The following is a 21,719-nucleotide window of genomic DNA, read 5'->3' as shown; positions in this document are numbered from 1 at the left end:
CTCTCTGGCAGCATCTGTGGAGAGAGAAACAGAAATAATGGGTCCAACTTTAAAATCAAGTTGCACCCATTTTTGGGTGCAAAAACTTGGAAAAGTCGGGCGTGAGGTGAGTAGCGTGATCCGCACCCATTCCGTGTGTGTTCCCCCTTTACCAAGGGCCGAAAATGGCTGCCATCGGGTATAATGTCAATTTAAATGCATTTTGGCAGTGGGGAAGGGAGGTGGGTCAGATGGTTCTCTGATGGGGGGGGTAGGGAGGCAGGTCAGATGGCTCTCTGATGGGGGAAGGAGGCAGGTCAGATGCCTCTCCGGCTTTGGGGGAGGAGGTAGTCAGATGGCTCTCCGGTGAGGGGGGAAGGTAGGTCAGATTGCTCTCTGGTCGGGGGGAAGGTAGGTCAGATTGCTCTCTGATTGGGGGGGGGGAAGGTAGGTCAGATTGCTCTCTGGTCGGGGGGAAGGTAGGTCAGATTGCTCTCTGATGGGGGGGGGGATGGTAGTTCAGATTGCTCTCTGGTGGGGGGGGGGAAGGTAGGTCAGATTGCTCTCTGGTCGGGGGGAAGGTAGGTCAGATGGCTCTCTGGTGGGGGGGGGGAAGGTAGGTCAGATGGCTCTCTGGTCGGGGGGAAGGTAGGTCAGATGGCTCTCTGGTGGGGGGGGGGAAGGTAGGTCAGATGGCTCTTTTACGTGACTCGTCACACTATTCAAAAGAAACTATGCTCCACTGCAAACCAATGTTTCAATTTGGGACACTCTAGCAGGTAACATCAGCATGGTTTGTGACAGAAAGGAACACGCAAAGCACAACTCAGAGATTTAAGAAATTAAATAATCAAACGGTATGAATTAAGCAACATTGACATAACAGGAGATTGTAATTCAATATCCATGTGTTGATAGATATATGTGTTTGGCATTTATTATCAATGTTGTCCATCAGTGCAATTTGTTTGTGGGTAAATTTAAGTGTCCTAATTTGTTCATTCAAATTTTGTAAATCATTCAGTGACTATTTAACAATAAGGAGGAGGTGCTGTATTTTAATCCATACTTATTGGAAGTATTTTACAATAAATTACTTCTGTAATTTGGGAGAATTTTAAATGGAGCCTGTCTCTTTTAATACGTATTTGGATCAAAGCAAAAATATATATGAGTGTATATATTTAATCAGAAACCAATTAGAAATGCTTCAAAGTGCTTCATGAGCATTGCAATACTTTGAATAAAAGATTTTGCATTTCTATAACATGTTCTATGTCCTGAAAACATTTACAAACACTTTATAACCAATGGAACCACTATTATTTTGTAGGCAAATACATAAGCCAATTAGGTCTCAAGGATAACAGGTAGATGGATTGTTTTAGGTTGTGTTGATTGATGAAAGAATGTTGACCAAAGCATAAGGAAAAGTCTTTGCTCATCTTCCAATAATGACATGGGATCTTTTATTTCCATCTAATTAGTTGAATGATGTATGATTTTGTCGGAATTATAGCACTTTCAGAAAATAGCAAACTTTTCGTACTGCCCTGTGTCCATTCAGATAAATGTACTTTTGCTCTGGGTTTGAATCTGGGACCTTCTGTCTCAGAGATGAGTCAATCTGATGCTGAAGTGCAGTGACTATTGTTATGTAGACATGATAGCCATTTCCTGAACAGGAAGAGTCAAGTGCTGAGAAGAAGGATTAGCCATGAATTTTCGGAGTTGTATGGTTTGGACAAATGTTCACAGTTAAACTGGAAGTTTAATAGCAGAAATGTATCAGTGAACTGTAATAACCTATTATTGGTTGGTGATGAAATGTGGTTACTATGTACATGACAATTTCATCAGCACTAATTATAAACAAATTAATATTAAACAAAAGTGTCTGGTATTGTTACCGCACCATAATTGTATAGGTAATCTTTTTATACATCTAGCAAAGAGCTTCTCTTTGCTGTCTATGTTCTTACTCTCTGAAATTGCAGCTTTCAGACATGGGAAAGTAAAGCAAACAGTGGAAGTGATTTCAGGAAACTGTTGTTAAGCCAGTTTAACTATCTTCACAGGACTAGGAAAAGATGTTTCCCAGGCTCAATCATCAGCCCTGTGTTGTGAGGTAACTATGAGCTGGATATGACTTATAGAGATATTTAATTTCAGAAAATATGTTATGGTATTGTCATATGGAATTGCCAAAGTTGTTTGTTCAAATTTGTTTTTTCCCTTTGATGAAGCAGGTTGTTATTTTGCAACAGTAATTTACTAAGCAGACTGCTAAAGGCGTGAAAATACATAAAGGGGGTAATTCCATTCTCAGCAGGGAACCTTATCTGCTTAGAATGTGTAATGGAAATTCAAGCATGCATTGCCCATGATTTTTCAATGATTAAATGTCATAAAATTACCCTTGCCTTTTCAAGTGATGATTCTCAGCATGTGAAATGCAAATGATAAGTGTTGAATCTTGATAAGACATACCTGAACCACTCTGATTACTTTGTAGACACCTTCATAGTTCAGCTCAGCCAGGATTCTTTCTCTGTGCCATTCACAATGTGAACACTGACATAAAACCATGGATTATTATCAATGATTGCAGATTCCTGCCTCCTCAAGTAGCATTTCTGGGACATTATGCTTTGAAAATTACCAGGGAATCAACCTGAAAACTAACTCCAGATAAATTCCAATGAACAATCCTGTCCTGTGTATCTGTTTCACCTTCTGGGTTCTAATTTTCATTTCTGCCTTCTTGTTTGCTTTACTTCCATCACATCTTCAGAGGGGTAAGTATTATTGATTGATTTTGAAGAGTTGGAATGATCCTGATCATTAATCAGTCCCTTTAAAATATATTGTAATTCAGTATAATTTCTTTTTATGAAGAGAACACGTTGCAAGGGTGTGAATTTTGGATTAGTTATTCAAACAAAGAATCAGTGGAATAAGGTGACAAGATCCTGAATATGACAATCATTTTTACTTTTAATTCTACTTGTAACCTTGTAAATTAAATTACTTCTTCTAATACCTGCTATAAAGCTCACACATTCCATGTGTCTACACACGCTGGACACAGGCTGGACTTTTACCTGAACATGGTTTAGGGCTGTTTAATTTAATAGGTTGCAAGCTTTGGGTATGTTCTAGATAATCACCTTACACAAAATAAAACAGTTTCAATCAATTTTCTTCTACTCGTCATTACATGAAAATAATAAATTAAACAATTTTTGCCACTTGATACAGGTTGAATTCACTTTAGAAGGCGCCAATGTCTGAACAAACCGTTACAAACCTACATATTTAATCCGGAACGCTCAATTCAAGCTTGCCTGCAACCTGACTCCTCCAGAGAGAGACAAAGACAAAAGCTTGACCTCTGCTACCTCCCTCATTTCATATTGGCTCACCAAGCTACTAATCAAAGCTACCACCTTGAATGAGAAACATCCACTCCTGCTGAATGTTGGAGCGATGGCAGCTCTATTGTCTGTTTAGCTAAGTCCCCCACTGACATGTTTGAATGGAAACCAATCCAACATCAGTGATGAAAATATCTCCCACCAATGTTAGGCAATCTCCAAAGTCTGAAGCTAATCTGACATATCGGAAACACAATTCAAAGGTAACTCGTATTCCAGTGAATTCATCCGAAAGAACATCTCAGATAGGTTACATCCATTTGGATATTACCCTTTTAATTTTGTGACAAAGTCATTATAAAAATTAACAAAAAGATGTCTCAATGTTACAAATAATGGGGTTACTGTTTGTTGCAATGTTCTTAGATCACTGATTAAATTTACTTTTTATGTAACTCATAACTTTTTGTTGATCTATTGTCACTATATTATAAATAAATCAATACACGGTTTAACATAATTCCTATCATATCTATAAATCAGTACCATTTAAGAGTAGATTTTACAAGTTTCAATTCCCAGTGTAGAACACTGTGTATGCAGTAACCCATGAGGAATTCAGCCCTGGAGCTCAGTGGGTCTCATGAAATTTCATAGCCGTTAAAATTAACAAAGGGGACTTTTCTGGCAGATTCACCTCTGCAACTAAACTCCTCCCTTAAAATGGCAAACCAGGAAATTCATAAAATCCACCCTGTGGTCCAGAACAGCATACCCAGCAGGTTGCAGAAGAATTTGGGTCTGCTATCACACCTATTTTGCAATTTGTGTTGAAATTTCAATAAGAGAAAATTGCATACAGAAGAATTTACTAATTAGGGTCAAGTTGACAATGTGATTTCAGGGCAGTTGATAGAGGCCAGGGGTTGCTAGATGGGAGGTTATAGCAGGTGGCAAATCAAAAAGACTCTTCAGATTGAGACTAAGAGCTGAAGGTAAGTGGAAGATGCCTTTAAAAGTTTTCTTCCAAAAAATTTTCCTTTGTGTTTTGTAGTATCTTGGCAAAATATGAACCAGGACGAAAAGACTGGGGCAATCAATTTTCCAAATCTAAATGGATACAAAATTGGCTTCTTGACAAAAGCCAGAGGGTGGTTGTAGCGAGTTGTTTTTCAAACTTGAGGCCTGCGATCAGTGGTGTGCCTCAGGGATCAGTGCTGAGCCCACTGTTGTTTGTCATTTATATTAATGATTTGGATGAGAATATAGGGGGGATGGTTAGTAAGTTTGTAGAAGACACCAAGATTGGTGGCATGGTGGACAGTGAGAAAGGTTATCTCCACTTTCAGCGGGATCTTAATCAATTGGGCCAGTAGGCTGACGATTGGCAAATGGAGTTTAATTTAGATAAATGCAAAGTAATGTATTTTGGTAGATTGAACCAGGGCAGGACTTACTCAGTTAATGGTAGGGCATTGGGGAGAGTTACAGAATAAAGAGATCTAGGGGTACTTGTTCATAGCTCCTTGAAAGTGGAGTCACAGGTAGACAGAGTGGTGACAAAGGCATTCGGCATGCTTGGTTTCATTGGTCAAAACATTGAATACAGGAGCTGGGACGTCTTGTTGAAGTTGTACAAGACATTGGTAAGACCACACTTGGAATACTGTGTGCAATTCTTGTCACCCTATTATAGAAAGGATATTATTAAACTGGAAACAGTGCAGAAAAGATTTACTAGGATGCTACCAGGACTTGATGGATTGAGTTATAAGGAGAGGCTGAATAGACTGGGACTTTTTTCTCTGGAACATAGGAGGCTGAGGGGTGACTTTGCAGAGGTCTATAAAATAATGAGGGGCATAGACAAAATAGCTAATCAATATCTTTTCCCAAAGATAGGGGAATCTAAATTTAGAGGGCATAGGTTTAGGTGAGAAGGGAGAGATTAAAAGTGTCCAGAGGGGCAATTTTTTCACACAAAGGGTGGTGAGTGTCTGGAACAAGCTGCCAGCGGTGGTAGTAGAGGTGGGCACAATTTTATCTTTTAAAAAGCATTTAGATAGTTACATGGGTACGATGTATACAGAGGGATATGGGCAATTGGGATTAGTTTAGGGGTTTTAAAAAAAAGGCAGCATGGACAAGTTGGGTTGAAGGGCCTGCCATGCTGTAAACCTCTATGACTCTACAATAGTGGTTCCCATGGAAGAGCCAGAGGAAAGGCAAGGGTCAATAAGAATCAAAACAACCTGGTAGAAATGCAGAGCAATGTGGAAGGAAGTGGCAGTGAATGCCATGTCAATCACTAAAAATGGCAGAGCACCAGCTGTCTAGCACTTCCCAGTCTTCTGTCCACAGGGAACAGTTGGACAAATTGGGAGAACAATTGATTAAAAATCTCCCCGATGTATCAGAGGAATGCACAAAATATGAAGTGATTAATGTGCCTGTTTATTTGCTGCATCTGACTTCACTTAGGCCCCATACAGTTGGTTGAAGATGTACCCGTTGCAGTATCTGTAAAAAAAACTTTGAATTGCTGTAGCTATGTAAGGAAGAAATATAGAATCAATAAAAACTCTTCTTTCATCAACAAATAAAACAGAAAGGAAATGTCTCAGATTTAGTTCTTCCAATCCCACACAGGACAATGGTCAGCAAAACTCCACCACAAGCCCCAATACATTGTAATCTCTTTCACTCCTCAGTTACTCCAATAAGCAGAGATCTGGAATCCTCAGTCAGCCTTGATGAGAGGCTACAAAGAAGGACTGTGGTGCATGAGCACAGACTACCCCTGATCTGGGTTTAGCTGTCACGGACAAAATGAGTGCTGGTCCATTTAGCATCCATTTGAAAGTAATTGACATGACTGCACTTCTTCCAGTGTAATCAGACAGTACTATTCAGACACAGACAGGAATATTCAACCTCTCTCTATTCTTTAATTATAGGTCCTATTTGGAGCAGGACAGAGGAAAATCAATTCTAAAAGAGAATTCTTCATCCAGTCAGTTTCCTTGTTTTGCTGTTGAACATGCTCATCGGTTATCTCTGATTGGTTTACATTTCCTTCATTTAAATTTTCCATGGACTATCTCACTTTTAACCCTGCCTTATTAAATTGCTGACTGACTACATGTGTGCTGTGTTATGGAAAGTTGAGGGATTGAGTGAGGATAAAAATATAAAATATCCTTGTCATGATTCTTGCTTACTGCCAACATGTTTAATTTGTGATCTTTCGAAGATCCAAAGCCAATTAAATTCCTCATGGATAAATAAGGTGGAAAATATCACAATGTTTGATTGTCACATTCAGATTATAATTAATACAGTAGTCAGATCTAGAAGCAGCAACATAGAGTAAGACACTCATGGTATAACTTCACAGAAAACATTGAATCATTCCACAAACATTTAAAAGAGAGGAGATGCAGTTTAAAAATTTAAAAAAGCAATGAGGAGTTTTTTTTAGAGGGTCTTTTGTCATCAGAATTCTCTCCCCCAGAGAACAGTGGAGGCAAGATCAGTGAATATTTTAAAGGTTGAGTTAGATAGATTATTGATTGAGAAAAGAGTCAAATATTATTGGACATAGGCAGGAATGTAGGCCATGATATTATCAAATGGTGGAGCAGACTCAAGGGGCCTACTCATGCTCCTAATATGTTTGCTCTTGTTTATATAGATAAACAATCACTATCATGAAAGAAATAAACTATTGGGACTAAGGACTGACAAGTCTGCTGGACCTCGTTGTCTGCATCCTAGGTTTTTAAAAAATTCCAGAGATTCTGGAAAGTTCCAGCAGATTAGAAAATCACAACTGTTGTACCTATGTTCAAGAAAGCAGAGGGATGGAAAGGAAGAAACAAAGAGCCAGTTAGAGTAACATCTATCAGACAGAATCTCATTCTCTTACTGGTGATGAACTTGGAGACAGGAATGGCATGTCAATAGTGGCTCAGCCAAGATGCCATTTTGCCTTGCAGTGAAATTAAGTTCTGGGCAGGATGTTTCATGGTCAATTTTTCTGTCCCACCATCAATTGAAACCCTTTAATGGAAATTAAGGGCAACCTAAGGACTTCATACCACCATTGCTGAGATTAACCTAGCTATAGGTATGCTTGTCATCATGCAGCATGCACTACAGCCACTGTAGGGATGCTTGTCACCTTCTGAGAGGGAGGTTCCTCAATCAAAGGCATTCAGTGTCTCTGATGGAGAAACTGGGCATGGGGAAGTGGGGGGCACTGATACCATTTCTTGCCCTATCTTCTGGATACCCACCGCTCTTCCAGTAATCCTCAGCCTGCAAACCAACACTCCCACCGCCTCGCCCCCAATTAATTACCTTTGTCCTGGATCGCTCCACAATCCTTGTGTTCCAGTGTCTACACTTCCAGCAACAGCCATAGCCACCTTCTTGGCACTATTGAACACAAGAGCTGCCAGCCTCTGACTGGTTGGAACTCTCCCTAGGTGAGACTTTTGCATCCGCAAAACAGATTCATGGGAGATCCCACGCCACTCCCTGATCAGCATGCCGTTTGGTAGATCTTATGGAAAGGAGATGGCACCTGTTTCTCGCAGTTCTCCAGCTGGCAGGTGAGACTTCTGATGCCTCAATAAATTTCCATCTTTTGCTTAGAAATATTGAGGAGGTAATCACAGGCATTTAGAAAATCATAACAGAATCAAGCAGCATGAACATGGTTTTGTGAGAGAGAAATTTGACAAGTTCATTGCAGTTCTTCGAAGATATAAAAAGCAAGGTAGATAAAGGGGAAATAGTAGATGCAGTATTTTTGGATTTCCAAAGGGCATTCAATAAGGTGCCACATAAACAGTCACTGCACAAGGGCTCATGATGTTGGAGATTAGCTTGGTTTGAGTATTGGTGAATTAAAAAAAAGAGTAGGATAAGTGGGTAATTTTCAGGTGGCAAACTGTAACCAGTGGACTGCCACAGAGATCGATGCCGGGGCCTCAATTATTTATAATCTTTCTGAAAGGTTTAGATGAAGAGACTAATTGTAGCCAAATTAACTAATAATGCAAAGGTGGAAAGAAAGCAAGTGTGAGGAGGATGTAAGTGGTTACAAAGTGATATCATAGATAGGTTAAGTGAGTGGACAAAAATTAGGTAGACGTCGTAGAACGTGGAGCTATCCACTCTGGCTGAAAGAGTAGAAAAGCAAAACATCATTTAAATAGACAGAGACTGCAGAATGTACAAGAGCAATTTGGGTGCCCTTGTACATGAATCAGTGTATGTTACTGTACAAGTACAGCAAGTAATTAGGAAGACTAATGGAATATTGGGCTATTTTGCATGTAGGATGGAGTATAAAATTAGGAATATCTTGCTATCAATATACAGCAATACTGTGCACAGTTCAGGCCTCCTTACTTAAGGAAGTACATCCTTACATTGGAAGCAGTTCAAATGAACTGATTCCTGGGATGAGGGGGTTTGTTTTATGAGGAAAATACAAATACATTAGGCCTATACTTGCTGGGGATTAGAAGAATCAGAGATGGTCTTATTGAAACCTAAATGTTTCTGAGGCAACCTGTGGCTAGGGGGCATGTGCGTCTATTCAGGATCTGAATGCAGCCCACGAGACATTTTGTTGACCATTGGCCACACACAGGCTCGCCACATTCTGCTGATTTCTGTCAGAGAATCATAGAATCCTACAGTGCAGAAGGAGGCCATTTGGCCCATCAAGCCCGCACCGACCACAATCCCACTCAGGCCCTTATCCCCATAACCCATGCATCTACCCTAGCTAGTTTCCCTGAAATTAAGGGTCAATTTAGCATGGCCAACCCACCTAATCTGCAAATCTTTGCAGTGCGGGAGGAAACCGAAGCAGTTGGAGGAAATCCACGCAGATACGCGGAGAATGTGCAAACTCCACACAGACAGTAACCTGAGGCTGGAATTGAACGCAGGTCCTTGGCACTATGAGGCAGCAGTGCTAACCACTGTGCCATCCATATTTTTTTTCTACAGGTATGACTGAAATGATATGCACATAAAGCAAGAGCAAGTGAGTTGAGGTGCATATTGATTGCTTACAACATTGACTGTGAGAGGCATGCACTCCCTGTGTCCAAAGTGTAAATATTTTATTTTGTTTTACCATTTGAAGTTGATGATAGTACTATTTATATAAAAATAATGAACCATTTTCTGTAACTCATGAAATTTTCAGCATGTATTAAATATATTTAATCTTATTCATGGGGTCATGGTTAGTGAACAAACCTGATTTTAATCTTATGGCCCACTGTGATGAAGGAGGGCTGCGAATGAAGGAAGATCAAGGAGATTTGCCAGCAGCTCAGTAAAACCTGAAAGGAAGAGGTGGTCAGATTTGGCAGCAGGTGGTCAGGAAGGTGAATGGGATGCTGGCCTTCACAGCGAGGGGGATTGAATATAAAAGCAGGGAGGTCTTGCTGCAACTGTACAGGGCACTGGTGAGGCCACAGCTGGAGTACTGTGTGCAGTTTTGGTCGTCGCACTTGCGCAAGGATATTTTGGCCTTGGAGGGAGTGCAGAGGAGGTTCACTAGGCTGATACCGGAGTTGAGGGGGTTGAGCTATGAGGAGAGGCTGAATAAACTAGGCTTGTACTCGTTAGAGTTTAGAAGGATGAAGGGAGATCTCATTGAGACGTACAAGATGATGAATGGGATGGGTAGGGTAGAGGTGGAGAGGTTCTTCCCGCTCAGAAAGGACAGTAGGACTAGAGGGCACAGCCTCAAGATAAGGGGGGGTGCAGTTTAGAACGGAGTTGAGGAGGAACTTCTTCACTCAAAGGGTGGTGAATCTCTGGAATTCTCTGCCCGTTGAAGTGGTGGAGGCTGCCTCGCTAAATATATTTAAGACGCGGGTAGATAGGTTTTTGGTAGGCAAGGGGATTAAGGGTTATGGGGAGAAGGCGGGAAAGTGGAACTGAGCCACTTCAGATCAGCCATGATCTTATTGAATGGCGGGGCAGGCTCAAAGGCTAGATGACCTACTCCTGCTCCTATTTCTTGTGTTCTTATGTTCTTAAGAGAGCCCTAGTGAAAATAACATATGCTATGAGGGAAAGGAGTTCAGGGAAGAGTGCCAAAACTGTAACTCATGAAATGAACTCAGGGCAAAGCCACGTTGTGACTGGATTGTTGCAGCAAACATATTGGGATTGAGTGCATTGCTAGTGTTTGAGTACACAATGGACAATCTCTTGAAAGACACACCCATCCTGGGAGGATCCCTTGAGGTCAGCCCCTTCTCACCAGCCGAAACTTTCCCTACCCCCAGGTGATTAGCATAATCTCCCTCTGCACCCCAGAATAAAGTTCAGAGGGGCTCTTACTCCTTGCACCAGATAACAATTCCAGCATTCCCAATACATTCCCCATACTCCCAAACCCCCTTTTCCCTCTCAAACTGACACGCATCCATTGCTCCTGTATAACACTGCCATTCTCAGGGGAAAGTCCTCCTTCACTCTGATTCTTTTAGACTCTGATGCTGGACCTGGAGACACGCACTGCTGGATTTCCTCCAGCCTGATTCAAGAAGGTCAGGTGAGACAGACATAGACAGAATTTGGGACAAGCAAGTGGATATGGACTGGTAATCTGATGCCAATCACCACACTGAGGAAGTTATGACCCATTTTTCCACTTCTTTTCTACTATTCTTGGATGCTTTTTATGTTCTCCACTGTGAAGACAAAACAATTGATGAAAATCTGAAATTTCCCCTCCTGAATCGCTGCCTTTCTTTGCACCGTGTAAGTTCAGCCCTGTATAACTACCATACGTGCCGTTCAAACCCATGTTGTTTCCTCTATTGTCTATAGCTGAATCATCTTTTCCTCTTAGTGGATAGTCAGTTCAGCAGTGCATACTTCCATGTTGGCTACTCTAAAATATGTGGAAAAATTTTTAGCCTTTGTTTTCTCAGTTCTTGATTCTAGCTGTCATATTCGAATGATTTTCATGCCTCATTGTAAGGTTTCTGTAGAATTTCCACCTGAACCCTCATTGCATTGACTATCGATAATGGTCTCATATGGAACTAAGTCTGTGTAAGATTGTATGAAGGAAGTTCCAGATCCTATTCCAAGGATGGCCAGGATCTCAAGTATGTGAATGACACAAAGACTTTTGCGAGTTGGAAGGATAGGCACCAATGTGATGAATTGAACAAGGCCAGGACACAATTGTGTTACATTCAGACTAGTTTCTTCTCCACAATCTTTATTATCCTCTTGAACAAATAAAATCATCAACCAGTTTTTTAAAAAATTAAAATGGCGAAAGAAAGCCAGCAATTGTTTAAATAAACAATTCAGGTGAAAGGTCAAAGCCCTTAATAAAGGACAATATTATGGTTGAAAGGTTTTTTAAAAATCAGCCATCAATAAGTAATGATTAGTTAGTGTTAACTAACTAATTTAAAAATGAGGAAATTGTAGGACTGGAATTTCCGATGACAGCTCTCAAATCCAGGAAAAAATGAAGAACAAAGACTACACTGACTCTCAGGACTGGGAGGCAAGAGGCTTATAATGTAGCGATAGAGCACAACAGGACAGGAGCCCAATATTTTCCTGCCACCTTGGCAGATTTGAAATGGAGATGCTGGCATTGGACTAGGGTAAACACTGTAAAAGTCTCACAACACCAGGTTAAAGTCCAACAGGTTTATTTGATAACAAACACCACTAGCTTTCGGAGCGCTGCTCCTTCGTCAGGTGAGTGGGGAGTTCTGATCACAAACAGTGCATATAAAGGCACACACTCAGTTCACAGAATACTGAGTAGAATGTGAGTCTTTACAGCTAGTCAAGTTTTAAAGGTGCAGACAATGTGAGTGGAGATAGCATTAAGCATAGGTTAAAGAGATGCGTATCATCTCCAAACAAGACAGTGAGTGAGATGTTGCAAGCCCAGGCAAGTCATGGAGGTTACAAATAGTGTGACATGAATCCAAGATGAATCCAAGATGACTCCAAGATCTCACTTACTGTCCTGTCTGGAGACAATACACATCTCTTTAACCTATGCTTAATGCTATCTCCACTCACATTGTCTGAACCTTTAAGACTTGACTAGCTGAAAAGACTCGTGTTCTAATCAGTATTCTGTGAACTGAGTTTGTGCCTTTATATGCACCGTTTGTGATCAGAACTCGCCACTCACGTGACGAAGAAGCAGCGCTCCGAAAGCTAGTGGTGTTTGTTACCAAAAAAACCTATGGACTTTAACCTGGTGTTGTGAGACTTCTTACCTTGGCAGATTGCCAGCACTGGGTTGTCTAATGGGCAGCCAATTGAACCACTAAAATTGAACAACACAAATTAAAGGCTATTTCGTGCATAGATCATTAAAATGTCATGGACAAGTACAGAAAATATTCAAACAGGCTCATGGAACTTGGACTAGAATTGAAGTGGTACAAGTTATGTTTCAGCTGTACAAAGACCTAATTATCACTGCACTAGTACTGTGAATAGTTCTGGGCATCACACTTTAGGAAGGATGCATTGCCTACAGAGGGAACACACCAAGTCGGTTTACGAGAATGATTCGGCGTTAAATTATGAAGGGAGATTACAAAAGCTAGGGTTGTATTCCTGCAACTTGAAAGTCAAAAGGTCATTTGATCAAAGTTCTCAAGGTATTAATCAGAAAAGGTAGGGTGAATTAGAAGAAACCATTTTCACTGGTTGGGGTATCACGGGCTGCAACATAGTTTAAAATTGGAGCTAGTTTGTTTTGAAGTGAAATTGGGAAATACTTCTTCTTAGGAAGGGTGCTAAAGGTTTGGAACTTGTTTTTTCAAACAAGAATTGTTAATTTGAAAACTAAGATTGATAAGTCAAAGACTTTTACGTGATATGGGGCAAAGGCAATAGAGTTCATTTCACAGACCAGTCATGATCTCACTAAATGGTGGAACAAGCTTGTTGTCGAACCAACCAACTCCTGCTCCTAAGTTATTGTAAAAATGATACTTATGAATAGATCAATATATCTGAGTTAACTGGTACTTCTCACCCCAATAAATCATCCACAGTTGCAACCTTGCAACAGGGGTGATAAGGTTGAATTGCGTACTTTTTTAGTTGAATTCATGATTGCGTAGCTGAAGACTCAGTGATTACTTCTGGTAAAGTTGAGAGTGTGCCAAGATATCCCCAGATGGATAATTCACATTCTTCAGCAGTGTGTTTCTAAGTTTTAGCCTGACCACCAAATTTGCATCTGACTTTGAGACTTCCTGACCAGTTAGAGTGATAGGCATGTTTACTACTGCATGCACCTGCCAGTTGTAAGTTCACCCATCCTTCTCTCTCAAGGCACCTCCTCACTTCCCCATCTGAACAGCCATGATGGACACTTATTCTCATTTAACATCCTGTCACAGGCATCCTTCATCTGTGACTCTCCAATGTTGTCCTCTTTCGTATGAGGCCCCTTAGATACTTCTGGTATTCAATCAAGTCCAGGAAACTTATCTTCTGTCCGTGTACCTATATTGATACGGAGCTGGAATTCTGTTCTCATGCCCTCAGTCCTGTGCAGTGACAGGTTGTTGAGAAGATAGTTGCTGCTGCTCTTGTCCCTGACCTGCTGCATGAATGGTTCCATGGTGTAAACGTTGACAACTGGAAAATGAAAATCAAAGCATAACTTCCAAGGTGGTAGGAATAAATTCCAAAGTTTCGGAAAACATCTGCAAAGTAACAAAATCACACACTCAGAACAAATGCTATGAAAAAAATAGCCTTTTACTTAGGCAAGGAAGCAGCTGTCAGGTATCAGTTTTTAAAATCTTTGTTGCTTGTCATTTATTCAACCCCATTAATTCCTATATTGTCTCACTGTGCATAACATTGTGTGCTTCAAAAAAGCCTAGCAAACCGAGAGTTAAGTCAGAATGCTGGAGTAAAACAGCTGATAGTGAGCATTTAACATCTAAATGGCAGATCCACTGCCCCAGAAAACTCTCCCACAAGGTAAAGATGACAGTCAGATTAAAACTGGATGCCCTGCTGGCTCCCTTATGCGCTGAAAACTTCAGCTGTTTTAAGTTCCCACTTACCTTGACAAATTTTTGAAGTTCTCCCATTCAATCAACATTTGAAAATGAGTTTAATACGTAGTTGAAATCAAGGAACTGCTGCTTGTGTGGAGGCTGAACACAACTGTTCCATGTTATAATTTATACAAATAAAATGTTTTGTGAATTGTTATCCATTTTCATTGATGTAGACATCAACATTAAATGTAACATTGTGTTGCCTTAAATGTGAAGTTATGATAATCAGTATTCTGTATTGGTAAACTGATTTCCATGAGGCAGGTAGAGCAGGATGTGAGGGCGCTAAGCTAGAAGGAAACTTTTCCTTCTCAAATTTCATCAAGTTTTTCCTATTATTCAAATTTTGAAGGTGTAGGGATCCTTTGAACAACACTGTACAGATATGAGTAACTTGTTAGTGCTTTTTAAATTGCTTTCTGTTATGTGGATGATGCTGGCAAGACTAGTTTCATTGCCTATCTTTAGTTTGTTTTGGATTAGGATGAGGAGAAGAATTGTCCATGAACTGCTGAAATCCATGTTGGAATGATACAATTTGATTCTCACTACTGAACTAAGGAGCATCTATTTCCAACTGAGTAAATGACAAAACCATTTCACAATTCATTAAGAATCAACCACATAGAGTGAGATTGGAGTCAGGTGTAGGCTACACTGTGTCAGGGTGAAAGATACTCTTCCTTCTAGGAATAGTTAACCAATGCAGGACCTTGCATGGTTGTTATTTTGGTGATAGCCCACAATTTATCACTATTTTTTCAATAAAATATAACAAAACAGAATGTAGCCTTTAGATAAGGAAAAGTCTTTAAAAAGGATGTGGTGCAGAAAGAAAACAATGATAGATTATTGAAGAAGAAAAAGTGATTAAGAGGAAAAGAAAATACATCAAAAAAACGATGAAATATTTGTAGGCCAAAACTTTATATACATGGACTTCCTGAATTAAAAAAAACAATTTATTCAAAAACACAGCAACCGAAAACAGGACAAAGATGACTATGAAATTGAGTGAGTTCAGATTTGCCATTCCTTTTATGCTGTTTGAATACATCATTCATAACCACCAGTTATTATGCCTACAGGGCAATCCTATGAGTCTGAAATATCAGAGGAGTGTTTTAGATGGAACATTTGGAAAATCGGTGGTTGTGCATGTTAGAATTTCTGATATGTATAGTCAGTTGCTGACGGTCCCTGCCAGCAGCAATGACTTTTTATTTACTCATCCCACCCAACCTCAACAAAACAATGTTTCGTTCTCCACCACTATCTACTCTCTGGGGGTGATTTTTTTACAGTAAACATTAACCACAATTAACGCATATGCTTTGCCAGTGTGGACTTGATGGAAACATTGGATAATGTGATGTGAAAATGTGGTGTGAAAATGATTTTATGCAATGAGATCTGAGTAACAATAGTTTTCATAAATATTGTATGCTATTTTATTGCATATGGCTATTGAGACAGCATTCAAGATCAATACAGATATAGTACAATATACTATTCTAAATTAATTTTTCATCTTCCGGCAGCATTACATTCAACCTTATATACAATATATACAACGGAAGACACAGCAAGATATGTTGAAGTTACAATTATCTCTTGTCTGGTCACAAGAAGAAATATTACATAATGTTATATTTCCCAACATCTGAAAAGAGGTAACATGAAAACACTGCTCTTACATTGTTTAGAGTTTATACAGCATCAGGAGAAAGGAAAACACACACATTGAACTGAAAGGGGTAAAATTTACAAATAGCAAACTTTGCTGTACATTCTAATGAACTTTGTAACTAGCATTACAGATACATATTAAATTGTGTTCCAAACTGTAAACTAAGGATGTAAAATATTGCATACAGTTTCTGATTTGTACATTTAAATAATTTGATACAGTGAAGCTAAGAAAACTGTATTTAGTGGCAAGTGTCACTTATCTCAGTACATTCCATACTCTGCTGTTGTTTCAGGTAATGAAATTTGTGGTCAGCATTTTTTTCTTTCAGTGCCATGGTTGAAAGTGGCTGATAATACAGATTTAGCCACTTTATCAAGATTAATTCTGATGCATTTTACATAATGTAAAATTAGTAATGCTCACAGTACAGATCTTCTTTGTACAGTTTATTTACACACACCATTAGGCGTAACTACAATGGAACTGATCTCTGGTCATACAGAGACCTGACCAGTCTGTAGTGAAACTTCAGTTACTGGCATCGCAGAAAATCACATCTACATTCAGGATTTTCTGGCACTTTCATCAACTGTTCAATATTAATAAATAAGTCAGCAGAAAGATCTTGAGGAGCCACATTCACCAAAGCAGTCCAAGTTCTGCATTCAACATAAAAGCACTCATGGTTAAGAAACAGCAAGAACTATATCTTCTATATATCTTTTAAACAAAACCTGTTGACTCCTCTCTGAAGGAATCAAACTTACATTTTAAATAAGCTGTACAGTTAACTACAGTTAAGTATTCAATTGCGTTTAATATTTATATTCTGATGCAGCTCAAAATGTGAAGATCACTATCGCCCACGTTTGTAATATGACATTTTCTCTCCTTATAATGATTTATGGAAGGTTACCATTCTGATTTTACTGAAAACACTTTACTGCATCCTGATGGGTCTTCTGAACCAAATCCAATGTCCTGAAATTGCACTTTTCTTTCTTCCTATCTATCAGACCATTTTCTTTTTTAAGTTAGGCTCAAACGATACAACATGGGATCCTTCTTGAACATGACAAGCCCAAAATTCTGGTTTGTCACACAGTTAAACTACTTTCAATATGTTAAACAAGGTGTTAAGGCCTAGGGTTTATGTCTCAGGAGTTCAGCAGCAATAAAGCTAAGTTTGTGCTCTGTCTCCTATAAAAGGCTGACTTTAGTATTTAAATGAGGTAGGATTTATACCAGGTGAGTAACATTCCACTTTAGTCTGTTCCTGGTGTGAGAAACATTTCAGAAAGGTAATATGGTCAAGGTGTTACCGGACTAGGAAAATTAAGTAATAGAAATTGTGGCCATATCCCAGCTTAAAGAAAGGCCTAACTGGCAACAACTAAGATACAGCTAAATAAGTACTGCTTCAGTGCACTCCACCTAGTAAAGGAAGAGAATGATCAATATTCATAACAGAAACTAATGAGGCAGAAAGCTTCCTTGTCCTTGAAGGTATACTGTGCGTTGCAGTGTTATAACGGTCTCGAGGCATTATTGGTTACCCATTCACAATGAGGAAAAAAGGTAAACTTGAGCAGCATTCCACAAAAGTGTTTGCTGAGCAGCATCGCTTGTTTGAGGTTCCAGAGATGTTGAAGGGTCTGTCAGTCTGAACAAGAGAAAAGAAAAAAACGTTGCCTGAAATAATATTTCACAATATAAACTTAGTCACTTGCTAATACAGACCATGATTATTGCTGAAGCTTTTTGTCTTGCTCTCATTAGGACAAATAGAAGAATGCCAAATTTAAAATGATCACAACAACTTATACTATAGGAATAAAGTTTGCCAGAATTGGTTGGCAAATTGACTGATTGGTCTTTGGCTATCTGTAATAGGCAAAGCACAGACTGTACTCTGCCAGCCCACACTTGCAAAACCTAAAACGAAACATCTACTTGTCAGATGTGATTCCCCGATTGGACAGCACTTGTTAACCAATCCTGTGTGCACTAATAGCTGCACCAACAACCATTTTAAGTCAAGTTCATATTGTGACTCATTTAGGATTGCTAGAAGTGACATGAATTCACATGCAAGGACCTGTTCTCTCCAAACAATGGGAGTATGATCAAGCTTTGTGTCTTTTTTTGATTACGTGGAAGCACAGGAAGCCTGTAGTTGTCTATTGTTTTCTCCTGACAACAGTCTGTCAAACATGCAGCACCCTATATGGTTAATTGAAATTTGGCAATCTTGTATTTGTCCTACTGAGTGCAAGATGAAAAGCTTTGGCAATATGTCTCTTTTAAACAACATAAACTTAGCAACTTAAGACAGTCACACATGTCGATTTTGCTTAAGCTGGTTCTTTGCAATTATTTTATTTACTTAATAAACAATTTAAATATACAGAAGGCTCAGATATCAAGCTGCATCTATTTCTAGCGTTGGAGCCTGTATCCTTTATCCCTCTCCTAAAAGTTGTTTGCTTAGCTATCTAAGCACAGCAACAATTCACATGGGAAATGTTGCTTTCGAGGCAATGTTTATTTCTGCTGCAGAACAGAAGTTTAAGGATTAAGACCAGGAATTTAGAGATCTGTGCAACTGGGTGGGACGCAGAATGCAAAATATACTTTTGTATAACTTCAGCTACAATTTCATGATCCTGGGAAGGGAATCCAGATGAACAGAGCTCTCTGAGTAACCTGCCACTCTGACACAGAATGCAGCCAGATGTCAGGCCTATGCATTGATTAGAATGTGATTTCAAAGTATAATCTCCAAAATCTCTCTGCTCTACCTTTGAGGGCACATACTATTAAAACAAAAGTGAAATGTGAGGTCGACTGGAGTTACAAAGTGGAGCAATTGCATCTAACCCATGAACCCGGTGCTGTAAATTTCCTGCATTAAGATGTTCAGTTTCACTGCGTACTTCAACATTAGATTCCATTCTGCCCATTTGAATGACACTTAATAAGTGCAACCATGTCTAAAAACAAAAGGTTAAAGTTTCAAAAAGATTCAAGTCTGACCTTTAAACCAAATGAACAAAAACAGTGCCTAAGCAGTGAGAGAAGTTTTTGGAAAGTATAGCATTGGTGTTTACAATGGGAATACTGTGCTCTAAATATTACTGTTGGCACCAGCTCTTTTCAATTTCCTAAAATACAGTTATCAGGAGCCTGAACACAGGCTTCTTTTGTTTTTCAACATCCTACTGAAATTTTAACAAAAGAAATCCAGAACATAATGAGTATCAGACGCAGAACAATCTGCCGCTAGAAAATCAAACCCTTGAAAAGGAGTTATTGAAGTGTGTGGCCACAAAAGAAACATTTAGGGGTGACATTAGTTCACATCAACAACATGAAATGGCTACGTAGTCAATTGGCAACTTTTTTTTCACCTTGCCTACTCTTCTTGTCACTAAGTTCACAGAATGGTAGTACAATTTTTTTTTCAGACCCTTGATTTCTAGTCTCACTGCCACTTTTATTGGGTTGGAAATTAAAACAGTTGGCAATATTTTCTAAGACAATTAAAAAAAAAACCTTGCAAGTGAAATATTGGTGGTTCATTGACTAGGAGTTTATTCTGTGCTGCTGGCATGGACCAATGTGACCTGACACCACCACCCACCATGTCTGGGATAGCAGGGGGGGAGGGGTTGTCTAAAATTGGGCACCATGGTAGAGGTGCCATGCCTGTCATCTACAGGCCCTTGGAGAAATCTTACCAGTGGTGGGGAGACAGGACAATCTGCTCACTCATGGACCCATCAAGGCCCCGAGGGTAGTCAATTACTTGCAACTTGAAAACTTGGGATTTTGACTGTAGCTGGGAAGGTCAGGGCCTACCATGTGAAACCTGGTAGACAGGTGGCTGGACAAGGGAGGACACCTTCTTTTCAGCCCCTCCTCCCCCAAGGTAATTCTCCCCATTGGGTTTCCCCTCCCACCCACCCTAAAGATTCAGTGAGGGGGCCCTGCAAGACACCAGACATGGGTTCATCTGCGCTGCACAGGTCCTTTTCAGCAGGGGATCCAGCAGTGGTCATCACTCCTACTCGCACTCTGGAACAAGAGAACTGCCTGCAAGTTGACTGGCTAGCCACCTCAAGCCTATCAAAACCTTGATAGATGTGAGATGGCTATGGGTGAACTGGCGAACTACATGTGGGTTGACCCCTGACCTTTATACCAGAGGGTGGAACCCTGACTCCTGTATAAAATTCAGCCTTTAGAGTACATCACTATAATTATGGGCCGGCAACCCATTGCCTTCACGGTAGCATGCAGCCTTCAAGATAAAATGCAGCATATGTTTCCTTTGCTTAAAGAGATCCCTAGCGGACTTTTATTCCATGGATTTTGAAGAACATGGTTTGAAAATAAAGAATATGAGCATATAACACCTTCTTTTCATTTAGTTGTTCCCAGGAGGTGGCAAATTTCTCCATCCTTCATTGCCGCAGTATATGATCTACATTAGAGGGTATTTATGGGCAATCACATTTGGTGTGGATTCAGTTACATATAGATCAACCAGGTCAAGATGATTTGTTTGCCTTCCCTGAGGGGCATTAACTGGGGTTTTGCAACAATCCAACAGAATTGGTGCAAAACCCCAATTCATAGGTATTTAAATCATCAGTTACTAAATTTAAACGTGATGAAAAATAGGAGCAGGAGTCAGCCAGTCATCTCATCAAGCCTACTCCACCAGTCAATAAGATCATGGCCGATCAGATTGTGGCCTTAACTTCCCCCATAACCTCTGACTGCCTTGTAGATCAAAAACCTGTCTAGCTCAGCTGTGAATATATATCCAACCACCAATACCCTCTGTGGAAGAGAATTCCAAAGACCAGCGACCCTCAGAACTCTCTGTCTTCAATAAATAAGACCTTTTTTTTAAGACTTTATTTTTAAACTGTGATCCTAGATTTCTCAATACGGGGAACTGTCCTTTCAGCATCTACTATGTCAACGTCTTGACAATCTTATGTTTCAATTAGATCACCCCTATTCTTCTAAACTCCAATGAGTATTGGCCCATCCTGCTCAAACTTTCCTCATAAGACAATCTTTTTGTCCCAAAATCAGCCAAAGGAACACTCTCTGAACTGCTTCCAATGCACGTATATCACTGCTTAAATAAGACCAAAACTACACAGTGCTCTGTGTGCTCTCACCTATACATTGTACAGTTGTAGCAAAACTTCCCAACTTTTATACTTCCTTGCAATTTAAACTCACAACCTATCATAGTCTAACATTATTTGCATGTTCCATTAATCTACTTCAATTACAACAATTGCCTGTTTGAATTAACCTTTGGAATTATCTAGATTTGAGAACGTAAGGAAATAAAATCGTGACAGCTCACAGAAGTTCACCTAAAATTGGGCGGCACGGTGGCACAGTGGTTAGCACTGCTGCTTCACGGCTCCAGGGTCCTGGGTTCGATTCCTGGCTCGGATCACTGTCTGTGTGGAGTTTGCACATTCTCCTCGTGTCTGCGTGGGTTTCCTCCCACAGTCC

General features: G+C 39.8%; 1 protein-coding gene across 1 annotated transcript in view; it reads right to left on the bottom strand.

Annotated features, from left to right (window-relative positions):
- Positions 1–15,923: 15,923 nt before the first annotated feature.
- irs2b (insulin receptor substrate 2b) overlaps positions 15,924–21,719 on the bottom strand; it is a 60,888-nt gene continuing 55,092 nt past the window's right edge. Inside the window, exon 2 of the mRNA XM_080196873.1 lies at positions 15,924–17,835. Within this exon, the coding sequence (XP_080052999.1) occupies positions 17,831–17,835 (5 nt within the window). The 3' untranslated portion in view covers positions 15,924–17,830. The remainder of the gene's footprint in view (positions 17,836–21,719) is intronic.

This window comes from Carcharhinus amblyrhynchos, chromosome 10, assembly GCF_965287045.1.
Source record: "Carcharhinus amblyrhynchos chromosome 10, sCarAmb.v2.hapA, whole genome shotgun sequence".
Taxonomy (NCBI): domain Eukaryota; kingdom Metazoa; phylum Chordata; class Chondrichthyes; order Carcharhiniformes; family Carcharhinidae; genus Carcharhinus; species Carcharhinus amblyrhynchos.
Note: the sequence above shows the minus strand (reverse complement) of the source record. Positions and strands in the feature narration are given on the sequence as shown.